A 16,191-nucleotide genomic window follows, 5' to 3' on the forward strand; every position below is an offset into this window, starting at 1 on the left:
CTTTTTTTTTAATTTTTATTTTGTCTGATTTCTATTTTCACTTGAATTTTATGAATTTATCACACTAGACATGATCAATTATGTTTTATTTATTTATTCCATTGAGTCACAAGTGTCCACCAGTTCACTAAAACATTCAAGAAAATTGACAAGATGATCCATTAACAAGTTAGTAAGTGCTGTTTTATTCCACAACCAAAAATTCCATTCATCTAACATGTATTCTTTAAAAAAAATTAATGAAATTTGTGGTGTCGATAAACACAGCAATTTTTAGTACTTTGAAAAGTGACCAAAAAATCCTAAACTTCAGTTTTTTAGGTTCTTATGTTTGAATCTGCTTGATTGATGACTTTAAATATTCACAGGTGTTCTACTTTGTCTTCGTTTTCCCAAGATTGGCTGGTGTGGTGGCGACCAATCCAAAGTTTGTCCCTTTCCACCCTTGATTGAGGTGGGTGAAGTTCAAAAACATTAAACAGCAAGTAATGTTTCATTTAAAACTATTTATAATTACAACTCGGTCATTTTTGGCACATAAAATACACTCCATATTACATAATACACTCCATGTGGAGTTTATGCTTTAAAACAATTATTTTCAGTACAGAGAAATGACTACAATTTGAACATACAATAACTAGCATGATTTAGCTAATGCTAATTAAACTAGCTTGTCACTCAAATGCTAAAGTCTCACGACTAGCCAGGTTTTATTTATATAGTTTTATTAAAGTAAAACATCTCGACTTACCACAGTCATTTTTGCATAAGAATTTTTTTTTAAAGAAATTATTACATTCAATTAGAAAGGTTGAAATTTATACTCTTATATTGAAAACGTCATGTTTTGGTGACAAACAAATAATGCTACGAAAATACTGTGGCTAGCTTGCATAAAACAAATCAGCTGCATTTTTTCCTCAAAATCAATCTGAAAGTTATTATTTATAGGGCAATATTAAATAAGCCTCACTTAATAATATCTGGCTGCCTTTGACGTCAATAACAACTGACAAGATAAAATGTTTAACTGAATTGTAGCATACTTACAATTCCAACTATTAATATATCCAGACAATGACAATTACCCATGTTTTTCTTCTGCTGACATCTTTGGCAATCGAACCAAATTTTAACCCCCCCCTCGAACAAATGTTACTTTTAATGTCTTTAACTGTACAGCAAGTCTTTTAGAACATGTTAGTCATGTTTGTAACATGTTTTGGCAGTGTGTCGTTTCTCCAAGTGTGCTTCCGCCATGAGGTAAAGTTCCTTTTTTAGGCCTTTTTGTCCTGGTCTACCAGCGTCTGGACTGAACCAGCTCGTCTCGTAGACTTAGCCTCTTGAGGGTCTCGTAGCCCACCACGATGAGCACCGATGTAGGGGTGGAGGAGATGATCCGGGCTGAAAGGCCTTTAGTCATGGCGCCGACGCCCTCCTCCGCTAGTAGCTGCTTGAACGTGTCCACCACGGATGAGCGGCCCTCCACCTGTGCCACAATAACCGACAGATTACTCATGATCACGGTCTTCTCTGCGCAGCAGCAATCATATGGTGCACAGTACCGTATTTCCACGACTATAAGGCGCACTTAAAAGTCTTAAATTTTTTCCAAAATAGACAGTCAGTGCGCCTTATAATCCAGTGCGCCTTATATATGGAAAAAACAGAAAACCAAAAAACGAAAAACCACCACTGTCGGATATTAAAAAAACACAAACGCCTGAACTGAAAGAATACTGTTAAATATGCAGATGCCATCTTAGTTTACAAAATCTTCCTTCATATAGCTCCTCCCCCACTGCAAGATTGTATACAAAAACATCCAAAACATCAACAATGGCTGGCTCTAGAGGTGACTGTAAAGTAGTGAGTGCTTCATACCTGGAAGTAAATAGCAGGTACCGTATTTTCACCACTATAAGGCGCACTTAAAAGTTTGAGGGAATATTGCTCAGTTATGTTCGCAAAAATGACACAAATGTGTTTTCAGATATGACTTCCTGATCAATGAGAGGATTGAAGACTGACCTGGACCCTAGCCCGGACGACGTCCATGGGGTTGGTGATGGTGGAGGCGGTAGCGGCGGCCATGGGCCCAGCTAGGGCTTGCAAGATGAGGTGGGGGCATTCGCTGGGCGCCATCGTAGACAGTTGCTCTACAGACAAAAACAAGGAGGTAAAGTCAATTTTGTATATTTGGTTTTTGGTACAAATGAGTAGCCAAGGTCTTGACTAAATTAAGTATTTAATGTATTTAATTGGTGTGGGTCCGATTTAATCTAATTTGGGAGATTAGTGACAACTGTTGCTGGTCTTTTTTCAATTAAAAAAAATCACTATTTTGCAATACAAGCATTTATTTATCTTTTTAAGTTAAAAGGTTTAAAAGATTTAAAAAGAAAAAATCCCAATGAAAAAAAAAGGTCCATGAAATTAAAGATTAATTAAATGTATTTTTCCTAGTTTTAAAAGTATTAATTTCTGTAGTACTTTTTTAAAAATAGGTTAGATTTAAAAATAAAAATCAATCACAGCCTGCATATTATTCAGCCAAAAATATAATATGTTAAATAAGTTCAAACTGATCAACAAAAAATTTACAGCAAAAATTGTGCGCCACCCTGCAATTGGTTGAATTCCAGATAACCCCCCATGTGTCCATAGGTAGTTGGGATCAGCTCCAGCACCCCCCGTGGCTCTTGTCAGGATTAGCGGTTCAGAAAATGAATGAAAAGACGCCATTTTACCTGCATAAAAGTGATAAAAAGGCCACCAGAGCGCACTGTTGGGGATATACGTAAGCAGGGACGCCACATAACCCCTGTAGAAACCCCGAAATCCATCGGCGGCGAAAATCTGCACGGAAATGTCCCGCGTCTGGCCAAAAGTGAGCCGGCGCTTGGCGGCGGCGGCCAACATCATCTTGGGCCTGGCCTTGAAGCGCCCACTATGCTCGCCCTGGCCTTGCATCATCAGGTGCTGCGACACCACGTCGATGGGGACCGTGATGGTCTGCGCCACCAGCGAGGCCGCCCCGCCCGCCACCACCGACTTGAGCGTGTTGCTAGACGAGTGGCGAGATACGTGGCGGCGTGCCAGCTCGTAGGTGGTGATGTAGGCCTGGCCCGACACCAACGTGAAGGTGTTGACCATGAAGCCGCGGTAAAGGCCCCGCACGCCCTCGGCGCGGAGGATCTTGCAGAAGGCGTCCACCGTGCCCGTGTAGAGCGCCTTGCCCTTCTGGACCTGGAGCCGTGTGCGAATCAGGCTAGCCGGGTACACGGTGGCCCTCGTACCCAAAGTCATCAGGACACCCAGGGAGTAGAACTTCCTCTTGTCCAGGTCCTCCCACTCGATGATCTGGATGGCGCCTTTCTGCTGCATGATGACAGTCCTAGGGGTGCCGTAGCGCTAAAGACTAGTGGTGGACATCGAGGCAACTGAAAATAAAACAAGACAAAAATGTCATTTGACTAGTTCTGGTACGTGCTGGAGGTATTTAGTCATTCATTTTCTGAACCGCTTTATCCTCACTAGAGGGTGCTGGAACTTATCTAGTTAAGTCCGGGCACCAAGGGAGGGAATTTGTGGCCAGCAGCCGTGACCGGACGTTTGGTCGCCGGGACGTTTGGTCGCCCAGACGTTTGGTCGCCCGGATGTTTGGTCGCCCGGACGTTTGGTCGCCGGTCAAATGTACTTAGATATTAAACTCTCTCTCTTAGATATCTTAAATATTAAACTCTCTCTCTTAGATATTAAATTCTCTCTCATGAATATAATTTTGAGAGCTGGTTTCAACAGTAAACTCTCTGTCACCATTTGACCGGCGACCAAACGTCCGAGCACTGTCATTTATACCAAGTCTTGATACTTTAACATTAGCACTTCCTGCTTTTTTCGCCAACATGTTGAAAGCCTCATATTTATTATTAGTATCATTCCAGTATTGTGATCACAAATGCATCCAATCCTTGATTTACGTCCATATCAGTCGATGACACGTAGGAATTAAGCGAATATTAATAAGCACGCCATGTTGCCTCATTTGGAAGACAGGCACGTGTAAAATAACCCCAGCGCCTCCTCCTCCACCCGTTAGCTTAGCTCGATGCTAACGACATCAACAAACTCCCGATTTATTTTGCAAACATTTCAAATGGGGATCGGACAAGTCTTTAAGACGAACCTGTTAAGAGGGCCAGTATCTCGGTTCCCCTTGCCGATCGCCTCATTCTTTCATTCGGCCTCCGTGAAAAAGACACGCTAGGTCATGTCTTCCGTCCATGACTGTTGTTACAACTGTACTGTACACTGTGCTGATAAATTGAAGGCTAAAGGTCGTCTCAATTGTTTCTTATCATTGTTTTTTTTACCGGAGGAAAAAACAGGGAAAAAACGCAAAACTAACCTTGGTGAATAGTTTTCCTCTTAATGGCGAGTTTTAAAAATATATTTTCCAACTGTTTAACTTAGTTGACGGCATGTTCGCTTGTGGTGCGTTCAAGTCTTTCTTACCTCTCGTAAAATACCATACTTGTCACGTTCCTGGCTGATCGTTCGATGTTAAGAAGCAAAATACTTTGAATATGACTGTTTTATTACAATTTAATGATGAAATAACATTTTTTTTAAATTGTTGTAATTACCAAACACGAGAAATTGTAACTCAAATCAGCGCCCGATTTGTTTTGCCTGTATCCATACTTGTTATCATATGTTATCATAATACTCACGATGTGTTCAAGGATGCCCCAAAATGCTGATGACACAGCTGGCAAACCAACGCAATCCTTAAATTATTTCTCAATTATATAGTTACTATTATACTAATAATAATTTTACCTCTGAATGTTTAAGACTTAAATCTGGGAATGTGGTTTTGCAGTTTTATTTTGAAAGAGTTACTTTCATTTTTTGAACATAATCTGAAAATACAACTGATATTTAATGGTTGATAGTTTGAGGTGGAGTCAGCAGTGTACATTTTTAACGGCCATTTTAGCCTGAATTTTTGAAGGATTTAGTACAAACGTTGGTTAAAAAAACACCAACATTGTATTGAGATGTTTTAAGTTTTATATTCATTTTTAATTATCTAATGAAGTTAGTGTACCTGAGCAATCTATAGCCTTTTGAAAATACTCGTTCACATGAACAAATACTGTCATGGTAATTAATGTTCCCGACCTAATATGGCCGACGAGAGTCAACGCCTGTGCCCTTACATGAAAAGCGTAAATCGGGCATCTAGACTAAACCTAAATTCCTAGAATGTGTGTTTTACTTTCTTTACGTAAATCAGAAGGCGAAAAGCCGGTGGGCGTGTTCGTTTCGCCTCCTGTCGTCTGATTGGTCCGTTGGGGTGTCGCTACTGGGCTTGCGAGGATGAATCGTGTTGATTTCATAAGTCATCATGGCGCTGGCGTCCACGGGCCAAGGTACTGAAGACTCTTCTTATTGTACTTACACGCCTCTATAACAATATTATATGCGCTGACCGTCGTTATTAACCACGCGGCTCACGGTCTCTGTAAAAAAGAATATGTCTGCAGTTTATGTTATGGAAGCGTTTTAAACGCTACACACAGCTTTGCTTTTACTTACGAGCCGAGAAAATGCTGAAATTAGCCAGTTCCGTCGTCCTGTCCTAACTTCACCCTGACTTAGTTCTTTGCATGGTTTTTCTTAAGGGTGCTTTATCTTCGGTGCCAGTTGTTTTAAGCAGCTGTGCGATAAGTAGCTCACAAATGGGCATCACGATAAGGCTACAAAGCTAAAGCTAGCCGTCGTCTATTAGGTTCCCAACCGGGGGTCGTTTAAAAAACGTATTGGGGAATTAAGAATTCATATTTTGACTCATTTATGTCCACTTTACGGACAGAAAAGACAAATATCATGATTTAAGACATTTTTTTCCTTATAGACACCAACATTCTTTTTATAATGTTCCACATAATAAATTGCGATGTTGTTTTTTTGCTTTGTTTCAAATGTTCCTGTTTTCTAAACGGAAAATATCCCACATTTTGTTTAAAAAAATAAATACACGACACTAAATGGATTATATTTCCATTTTTTCCTCAATTTTCCCAATCAGAAACAGAAAAATACAATATTTTTCTTCAATTCATTGTTAATGTTCTCTTTTTACGGATGGATAAAGCTGCTGTCTTTCCCTTTAAAGTAATTTAATTATTTAAAAGAAATAATTTTGAAACATTTCGTATCTTATATCCTTTTGTATTAAAACAAATACCAGCATATCACAATGGCATTGACATTTCCCCTTAGTTGTTTCTATTTGTGTAGTCAAGATCTACTAATAATGACAGAGGAAAGTAGCCAATTTGTGGCTTAGTGGTTAACTCACCTGACTCCCATGTGGGGGACTAGGGTTCGATTCCCGGTTGGCAAACATTTTCCCTTAGTTGTTTCTATGTATTTGTAGTCAAGACCTTCAAATGATGACAAAGGAATGTGTAGCCAATCTGTGGCATAGAGGTTAACTCACCTGACTCCCATGTGGGAGACCTGGGTTCGAATCCCGGTTGGGACACTTTTTCACTTAGTTGTTTCTTTGTACTTCTTGTCAAGACACTCAAATGATTACAAAGAAAAGTGTAAGCCACTTGGTGGCGCAGAGGTTAGTTCACTGGACTCCCGTCTGGGTGACCTGGGTACGATTCCCGCTGCCGTCGTTTGGCTGAAAATAACTGGAAAGAGGAATTGGTCAATGGAATAAGAAGAAGGAAAAAAAAAAGAAAAACTTTTTAATTTATATGAAACACTTAGTCATACTTTTCAGCAAAAGGTTATATTCCGAACTGCCTTCGGCAGTTCGGAAGACACTTGATGGACCTGTCTGTGCGAAAGGCGTTCTCGGGTCGGCCTTCGGCCGACCCTCGACCGCTTGCTTGGTCAGTGAACCGCCGACACCGGGAAGCGAACTCACGTTCTCTCGGTGCAAAGGCGAGTGTGCAACCCACTACACCAACTCGTGCCCCACTTATACATGGGTGTTGAAACGTTTTATCCAAGGAAATGGGGTGAAACACTTAGTCATTTTTTTACTCAAAATGCTTCATCCACCACTGAACACATATACTTATACACTTAGGCATTAATACTTATTCTTTTATCTGAATAATATTGGGAAAATCTTTGCAAGCATTGGGATTTGAACCCAGGACCACAGAGGTGGTAGACTGATGACTTAACCACTAGGCCATCACCTTGTGGGAGTTAGGAGTAGTACTTGTACTTTTATCTCCTTCATTTACCTGAATAATATTAGGAAAATCTTTGCAAGCACTTGGATTTGAACCCAAGACCAAAGGAGTGGGAAACTGATGTCTTATCCACTAGGCCACCACCACTCTACAAGATTAGGCGGTAGTATTTGTTGTTTCATCTCTTTCATACTTAGTACTTAATAATGCCTTCAAGTGGGAAAAAGTTAGATAAGCTTACAAAGCAGAGCAAAATTGTATCATATTTTATATAAAATAGTTTTTGAGGGTTGCATTGATCCCGACAGCTGAAGGCCTCACTAGGAAATTCACAGACCGCCACTGTTTTTCAGACATTCCGTCAGAAGCCCACCCTTATCGCCATTTGATTGACACGCTACCGGGCGACAAGAGTCTGAAATTTTTCAACCCGCACAAGTTTAATGATCCAAGATATGGTGAGTAAAAAAATGAAATAAATATATACATATATGAATGGGTTATCATTTTTTTATTTTTTTTTGTTTTTTTTTTTAGCCAAGCTGCCTCTGTCCATCCGCGTCTTACTGGAAGCGGCCATCCGAAACTGCGATGGCTTTTACGTCAAAGAGGAGGACGTCCAGAATATTTTGGACTGGGAAAAGCGGCAGGATTCGGTCGAGGTGCCCTTCGCGCCGGCGCGAGTTCTCCTGCAGGACTTCACGTAAGTTTGCCATCACCCTTCGCTGCCATCGACGTCAATGTCTTCCCACGTTTACTCAATTGGATTATCATTGGATCTATAAAATAACCAGAGATGAATTTTTATTCGATTTGTATTATTTGTTTATATATGTATTGCTGGTTTGTCTTTTTCTAGCGGGATCCCCGCCATGGTGGATCTAGCCGCCATGAGGGACGCCGTGGTCAAGCACGGCGTGGACCCCAACCTGGTGAACCCCAAATGCCCCACCGACCTCATCGTGGACCACTGTCTTCAAAAAGACTACAGCAAATGGTAGTTATGGAGTAACTTTTCTCTTTAATAATTGCTAATTGTATCTACTCTTCAAACATTTTTTTGGCTCTAATTTTCCTATTGGTTAATTTGTTAATTTTTAAACATTTTTTTACTCTCGCTATTTTTTAAAACATTTTTTGGCTCTAATTTTCCTATTGGTTAAAATGTTAATTTTTAAACATTTTTTACTCTCTCGCTATTTTTTTTTAAACATTTTTTTGGCTCTCCCTTTCCTATTGGCTAATTTGTTAATTTTTAAACATTTTTTTACTCTCGCTATTTTTTTAAACATTTATTGGCTCTAATTTTCCTATTGGTTAATTTGTTAATTTTTAAACATGTTTTTACTCTCGCTATTTTTTTAAACATTTTTTTTGGCTCTCCCTTTCCGATTAGCTAATTTGTTAATTTTTAAACATTTGTTAAACTCTCCCTTTGCTAATCGCTAATTTGCTCATTTTTAAACATTTTTTGGACTCTCCCTTTCTAATTTCCAACATTTCTTTGGATTCCCTTTGCCAATTGCTAATTTAAAAAAATGGATTCTCCCTTTGCTAATCTGTAAACAAATTTGAACTCTCCCTTTGCTAATCTTTTAAAGTTTTTTGGACTCTCCCTTTGCTAATTTTTCAATATTTTGTTGGACCCTCCCTTTGCTAATCACCCATTTTCTAATCTTCCAACTTTTTTTGGGCTCCACAGCGCCGCACAGAACACGCCAAACCCGGGCGGAGGGGACGGCGGTGGCGGCAACTCTCGCCCGAGCCCTTCCAAACCTTTTCCCAGAAGCGGCTCCCACTGCGGAGTCCAGCGGGGCCACTGCAGCAAAGCGGCCTGCCATGACCCGCCTTCGCCGGCGGGAGGTCGGCAACACGCCTCGGCGGCGCAGCAGATCGAGAACACGCCGCTCCTCTGCCCTTTCCACCTCAAACCGGTTTCCGAGTGAGTGCCCGGAGTTGAATTTCCCCAAATGGGGGCCCAAAGAGGAGAACTCACCAGCCATTTTTTTTGTCTTCCACAGTGCGGATACGGCGGTCAAGAATCAGGAATTGGAGCTGGGCAGAAATAAAGAAAGGCTTCAATTTTTTAAGGTAAACGTTTCAAGTCACAGGTTTGCATTTAACACTTTAAAAACAAACATTTTGGCCTTTTAAATGTGGCACGAGTTATTTTGAAATCGTGCTGACTCAGATCAAAATGATGTTTCGTTGGAAAACAAAATCGTTTCACGTGAACTACTTTTGGGAGTGGTTATTTTAGATATAATATTTAGATTTTTTTTAACAAATTGATTAAAACAACTGGATTGAAAGCCCTTAATATTCAGTTTTTTATAGATCTAAAACAATGTTTATTTTGGCTTTTTAAAATATATTTTTAGCTTTTACAAAATTATTTTTGAACTAAAAACACAGAAAATATGGATTAAAAAAAATGACAATTGATTTAAAAGGGGCAAAATCAGAAAATTTAATATACATCTATATTTATCATTTTAATTTTAACATAAAACAGAAAGTCGGCACTCATCATTTACTTTCTCGGGCCACACAAAATGATGCGGCAGGCCAGATTTGGCCCCCGGGCCGCCACTTTGACACCAAAAAAAGCAGTATACTGTACTATTTAAAAAAAAAATCCAATCCTAAAACAGAAAGTCAGCACTCATGATTGACTTTCTCGGGCCGCACAAAATGATGCAGCGGGCCAGATTCGGCCCGCGGGTCACCACTTTGACACCCGTCGGTTACTGTCTCATCCATCTTACTTTTTAAAGGTGTACATAAAAGGTCACATGCAATTGAAAAGAAGAAAAAAATCATTCCAGATTTCATTGAATTCACCTGTTTTATCTGTTGACAATCTTGATTGGTTGTTTGCTTAGTGGTGCTCAAAGGCCTTCAAGAACGTCAACGTGGTTCCCCCAGACGTGGGCGCCGTCCACCAAATCAACCTGGAATATCTCTCCCGCGTGATCCAAGTGCGAGACGGCTTTATCTACCCGGACAGCGTGGTGGGCACCGACTCGCATACCACCATGATCAACGGCCTGGGTGTCTTGGGTTGGGGTCAGTCAAGCTCCTCCCCCTCCTTCCAGTTACTTTTGGTCCAGGAACCTATGTTCAAAACCTCCTCTTTGGTCACCAGGCGTGGGCGGAATCGAGTCGGAAGCGGTGATGCTGGGCCAACCGCTATCGCTGAACCTCCCTCAAGTGGTGGGCTGCAAATTGGTGGGCTCCATTAACCCTCTCAGCACCTCCATAGACGTGGTTCTCGGCATCACCAAGGTATGTCCGCCATTCTCTGGCGTTACTTAGTCTTGCCGTTAATCTTTTATCATGCCTTTCAGCACTTACGGCAAGCCTCCATCGGCGGGAGGTTCGTGGAGTTTTTCGGGCCCGGCGTTTCGCAGCTGTCGGCCCCCGACCGGACCACCATCGCCAACATGTGCCCAGAGTACAACGCCACCGTCAGCTTTTTCCCCGTCGACCGGGTCACTGTGAAGCACTTTAAAAAGACACGTAAGAAGTATTTTAGGTCATAGTCAAATTCCCACTTTTCCTCATGAGCAATGTTCCCTCTAAGATGCGCACTAATTTCGTCTTCTTTGCGCAGCAGCAATGATATGGCACGCAGTAAATAAAATCCAAACTTTTTTTTTACTCCTTACCCCATGATGGCGCCATTTACATGGTAGCCAGTGGCAGTAGCTCTGTCCACTCTTATGTTTTTCGTGTTTTACAGCATGATTTACATGAAAAATTAGTGGGAACATTGACATGCAACTGCTTATACTGGTGTGCCCATGGCGAGCAATGATGATGTCACTCACACTGGTACTCAGTGCGCTCAGGGAGGTTGTCTTTCTGCCCAGACCAACGAAAAATTTGAGGGACCATTGCTCATGAGCACAACATAATCAAATACTTTTCTAAATTCCATTCCCTGGATTAACTAACACTTGATTACTCATTGCTTCTAGATTTCTCCCAAGAAAAGCTGGAGTTACTAGAGTCCTACCTGAAGGCGGTCATGCTCTACAGGACGTACGAGGACTCCGCTGAAGACCCTCAGTATTCAGAAGTACGAAGCGCCGGCGGGGCAAATTTCTGGGGGAAAAAGACCAAGGATAAATGAGTGTTTTGTAACTGGACGCAGGTGATCGAAATCGACTTGAGCACTATGGTGCCACACGTGAGCGGGCCCAAACGACAGCAAGACCGAGTGGCTGTTTGCGGCATGAAGGACGGATTTCAGAGCTGTCTGGACGAGAAGGTGAGCCACTTGCAACCGTTTATGGGTGTTTATTTGTTAGCGAAACACACATTTACATTGCTAGCATTGCTACTTTGAGGCTAACGGTGAAAGACAGTTTGCTAATTTATTTAGCTTGCTATGTGCTAACTGTAGACTTCTCCAAAATGCAATTTTTGCTGTTAAAAGCTTAAAAGATTACACATTGTGTTACAACGTTAGCATCACTACTTTAGGGCTAATGGTGAAAGACCGTGTGCTAACCAGATTAGCTTGCTATGAGCTAACAGTAGACTTCTCCAAAACACAATCTACATACAATATCAATAAAGCTTTCAATTCAAATCATTGACAGGGTCAAAGATGACATATTTTGTAGCATTAGCTTAGCTACTTTGAAGCTAACAGTAAAAGGCAATGTACTAACTAACCACTAGGCTAGTCCAAAACGTAATATTTGCTGTTCATGTGTTTTATTATTGGTTGAATTGCTTTTTAAAACATTAAAAACAATATTATGGCTTATGGACAATCATTTTGGAGACAATAAATACATGGCTTACTTGTGTTTTGTCAGTTGGGGCCCAGAGGCTTTAACATCTCCAAGGAAAAGCAAGACATGAAGGTCTCCTTCCTGCACGCGGGTCGGGAGTACCAGCTGGCCCACGGTTCGGTGGTACTGGCCGCCGTCATCAGCTGCACTAATAACTGCAACCCCGCCGTCATGCTGACTGCAGGTAACATTTCGCAATGTTAAAAAAACAATGACCTTTTAAAGAGTTAAAGTTAATCGGTTCATTGAACAGGCTTGCTGGCTAAGAAGGCGGTGGAGGCGGGGCTTCTGGTCAAGCCTTACATCCGAACCAGCCTGGCGCCCGGAAGTGGTATGGTCACGCATTACCTCAACGCCAGTGGGGTGCTTCCCTACTTCAGCCAGTTGGGGTGAGTGAAAGTGCTTCTTGTCATTGGAAAACATGGCGATATGGATTTAATTTCCTTTCTTTCCTTTGGGGGGCGCCACAGCTTCGAGGTGATCGGCTACGGCTGCTCCACCTGCGTGGGAAACACGGCGCCTTTGCCGGATTCTGTCGTGGATGCCATCAAACAGGTGACCTGCAATGAATAATAAATAATATAATTAATAACTATATTGAAATCCAGCTCAAAAATCCTAAAAAAAAGTCAAGTTTACCTGACTGGAGGATGATTGGACACTATATGATGGAGTTGTAACATTTTTGGGGGGTGTTCAGGGGGAGCTGGTGGCTTGCAGCGTGCTCTCCGGCAACCGCCACTTGGACGGCCGCCCGTGCGACTGCGTCCGCGCCAACTACCTGGCCTCGCCGCCCTTGGTGGTGGCGTACGCCATTGCTGGCACCATGGGTATCGATTTTGAGAAGGAGCCCCTGGGCGTGGCCTCGGATGGGAAGGAGCTGTACCTAAGGGACGTCTGGCCGTCCAGGGAGGAGGTGCGGCGGACGGAGGAGGACGCCGTCATTTCTTCTGTTTTTAGGGAGCTCAAGGAAAGGGAGCAGGTAAAAAAAAATGGGGGTTTTGGATTGGGTGCCATTTTGAACAGTGAACAAATGCTGTCCGTCCATTTGCAGAAAGGAAACACCTTCTGGGACGGCGTGGAGTGTCCCGACTCCATAGTCTTCCCCTGGGACGCCAAATCCACGTACATCCGCTCGCCGCCGTTTTTCAACAAACTGGTGAGTGCGCAGACTGGCTCATTTGCAGATGGTTTAATCCCAAAAAAATGAAATTTGACGAGATGGGACTTGTCTTGACTTAGACCAAGGAAGCCCCGCCCCTGCCGTCGATAGAAAAGGCGCACGTCTTGTTGTTCCTCGGCGACAAGGTGACGACCGATCACATCTCGCCCGCCGGGAGCATCGCCAGAGTCAGCGCCGCCGCCAAGTACCTAGTCAGCAAAAGGTATTTATGGCGATTGGATTTTTGGTGGGCGGAGCCTGTCAACAACAAATGCAATTGTGGATAAGAAATGGAGCAGAAACACTGTAGTCTGTCATAAAATTATGGTTGTGGTTAGCATTGGAATTCTGAATGTAAACTCCTCCCCCTTTTTGGGCAGGTTAACCCCTCGGGAATTCAACTCGTACGGCTCGCGGCGGGGAAACGACGCCGTGATGACCCGAGGGACCTTCGCCAGCATCAAGTTGCAAAACCGACTGGTGGGAAAAGCCGGACCCAAAACGCTACACGTCCCCTCGGGACAAACGGTGAGTTTCACTTACCTGGACGACGACGACGGTCCTTGACCTCCCTGGACGATGGCGGTCTGTGACATCATTAGCTCCTCCCTCTGCCCAGATGGACGTGTTCGAGGCGGCCGAACGCTATCAAAAAGACGGCGTTCCATTAATCATCCTGGCTGGGAAGGACTACGGGTCGGGGAGTTCTCGGGACTGGGTAGCCAAAGGACCTTACCTACTGGTACGGATGACCGCTCACTGTATGTCGAAGACGTTTATTGACGTTGTCGTCCCGCAGGGTGTCCGCGCCGTAATCGCCGAAAGCTTTGAGCGCTTGCACAAGAGGCAGCTAGTGGGCGCCGGCATCCTCCCTCTGAGCTTCGAAGCCGGACACAACGCCGACACGCTGGGGCTCAACGGCGCCGAGAGCTTCTCCGTGGAAGTCCCGCCCCGTCTGGGGCCGCGCCAAAAGCTCGCCGTTCAGGTGAGATGATGACAATGGCAATCTGGCGTTGTTGACATTGATTTTATTTACTAACCTCACACTTTTTTGGTCCAGACGGATGACGGGAAACGTTTCGAGGTGACGGCAGAGTTGGACGACGACGCCGACGTGGCTTTTCTGCAGCATGGAGGACTCCTGAGATACGTGGCACGGCGGACCATGTTCTGAGATATGGAACACAAATTAGCCAGACGGGTCGAAAAGGTCTTTATGAGACACTTAGGTTTTTTTTTTTGGACTCAAGTTGACTGCAACTAGTTGGACTTCACAATAAAGGAAGAAAAAAAGATGAGATTGTTTGTATTTTGTCAACTCAATGGCTTTTTTTAGTTGGATCAATGGCCAAGTCTTGCAACTTCTTACTTTGAAGCTCAAATAGAAACATAGATAGCCAGTCCATGGCATTGTTAGGAGGTGGCTTGGGTACTTAGTTCACGAGAGAAAGAGTCTGCTTACCATGCCAGAGGTTGATGGATCGAATCACGAGTCTTCCAACTTCTTCTCTCTTTTCATAGCCAGTCCATGCGATTGTAGGGTGGAGGCTTGGGTTCTTAGCTCACAACCTAGAGTAGAGGTCGGGAACCTTTTTGACAAAAAGAGCCATAAACAATTTATATTTTCAAACATTATTCTTTGAGAGCCATACTCCGAATTTAAAAATAAAAATTACATGGAAATGTGAGCATTTATGATTAATTTCAGCACTTTGAAAGTAAAAAAAAGTGAATTCTTTTAAGAACATTATTTCACTGTTGCTAATCAATGAGTATCAATGAGAAAAATGCATGCAAAAGAGTCTAATGAAGAAAAAGTATGATTTAAAAAGGCGAAGTGCCATATACACCCATCAAAAGAGCCACATATGGCTCCCTAACCCTGACCTAGAGCGTCCGTTTGGAACCCAAGAGAGAACGTTGGATCAATTGCCGCATCTTACAACTTCTCACTTTGAATCTGAAACAGACATATAGTGAACCAGTCCAGTGCATAGTAGGGAGGTGGATGTATCCTAAGTATTAGTAGAGTGCCAGGTTACCATGCGAACGAAATATGTCCATCAACAGCCAGTCCATGGTTAACTCAACAGGTCTTACCATGCGAGAGGTACGTAGTCTGATCTATTCCCACATTGTCACTTTTCAGCTGAAACAAAAAAATAGTGAGTCAGTCCATGCTATAATAGTAACGTGTCTTTGCTTAAGTGGTAGGAGTACTCACTTACCTGGATCAATTCCCCTGCCACCCTCCATCTTGTCACTTTACAGCTCAAACAAGAATGTAGTGATCCAGTCTATAGTAGGGAAGTGAGTTGGGTACTTAGCTTCAATGCTAAAGTGTCCACTTACCAATCCTCGAGTCTTCTAACTTCTCACTTTGAAGCTCAAACAACATAACAATGATGTTCCTTTTGAAGAAAAGTAGTGTTTCTAATACATGAGCATTTAAAAAGAACATTTTTAACTTTTTTTTTGGAAGAAAAGGCTCTACTATACATCAGATCTGGCCATCTAAAGCCAGTTTCCCATATCTCTCTCCACCAAAACACCTGAATCAAATAATCAGAATCACTATCAAACTACTGCAAAGCTTACTGAGGAGTTGATGATGTGATTCAGGTGTGGTAGAGGAGAGATATTTGGGAAAAACGGACTGGATTTTGACTCTACAGGACTGGAGTTGGCCACTTCTCTGTTTTGAATGATGAAATGTTGACACCTGTAAGAATAAAAAGCACACTGGGGCGCCATTTTGTGCCAATATCCACGTGTAAACAGTGCAACTTTTATTTGATTTCTTTGCCTAGGCATTTTCCGTGAGATAGGTGAACATGGAGGACATTTTTCTCCTGTTACATAGACAGCATACACACTCACATACCCACAAAAAAACACACAAAAACATAAACAGATACACACACAAACATTTGTTTGAATCCAGCTCCTGCCCACAAAAAAAAACATGGCATCATTTCACCTAACG

The 16,191-nt window shown here is 42.5% G+C and overlaps 2 protein-coding genes across 4 annotated transcripts; one reads left to right on the top strand and one right to left on the bottom strand.

Annotated features, from left to right (window-relative positions):
• Positions 1-1,287: 1,287 nt before the first annotated feature.
• slc25a44a (solute carrier family 25 member 44a) lies at positions 1,288-4,852 on the bottom strand. Of its 3 annotated transcripts, none has more exons than XM_077711328.1 (4): positions 4,740-4,852; positions 2,754-3,446; positions 2,035-2,162; positions 1,288-1,492 (listed from the first exon to the last, which is right to left on the bottom strand). In XM_077711328.1, exons 2-4 carry the CDS (start codon positions 3,388-3,390, stop codon positions 1,301-1,303), a joined length of 957 nt encoding a protein of 318 aa, XP_077567454.1. In that variant the 5' UTR covers positions 3,391-3,446; positions 4,740-4,852; the 3' UTR covers positions 1,288-1,300. The 3 variants fall into 3 exon arrangements, with proteins under 3 accessions (XP_077567454.1, XP_077567453.1, XP_077567452.1); XM_077711327.1 differs by lacking the exon at positions 4,740-4,852 and adding an exon at positions 4,415-4,649; XM_077711326.1 differs by lacking the exon at positions 4,740-4,852 and adding an exon at positions 4,193-4,398.
• A 491-nt stretch (positions 4,853-5,343) lies between these two features.
• Positions 5,344-14,515, top strand: ireb2 (iron-responsive element binding protein 2). Its single transcript, XM_077711256.1, has 21 exons — positions 5,344-5,444; positions 7,589-7,693; positions 7,773-7,938; positions 8,095-8,232; positions 8,938-9,177; positions 9,257-9,326; positions 10,121-10,304; positions 10,384-10,523; positions 10,586-10,757; positions 11,219-11,319; positions 11,395-11,511; positions 12,068-12,227; positions 12,297-12,432; positions 12,514-12,598; positions 12,744-13,025; positions 13,098-13,202; positions 13,286-13,428; positions 13,586-13,733; positions 13,825-13,947; positions 14,005-14,190; positions 14,266-14,515. The coding sequence occupies exons 1-21, from the start codon at positions 5,420-5,422 to the stop codon at positions 14,377-14,379; spliced, it is 2,940 nt and encodes a 979-aa protein (XP_077567382.1). The 5' UTR covers positions 5,344-5,419; the 3' UTR covers positions 14,380-14,515.
• Positions 14,516-16,191: the final 1,676 nt, after the last annotated feature.

The sequence above is a fragment of the Stigmatopora nigra genome, unplaced genomic scaffold (genome assembly GCF_051989575.1).
Source record: "Stigmatopora nigra isolate UIUO_SnigA unplaced genomic scaffold, RoL_Snig_1.1 HiC_scaffold_25, whole genome shotgun sequence".
Classification (NCBI taxonomy): Eukaryota; Metazoa; Chordata; class Actinopteri; order Syngnathiformes; family Syngnathidae; genus Stigmatopora; species Stigmatopora nigra.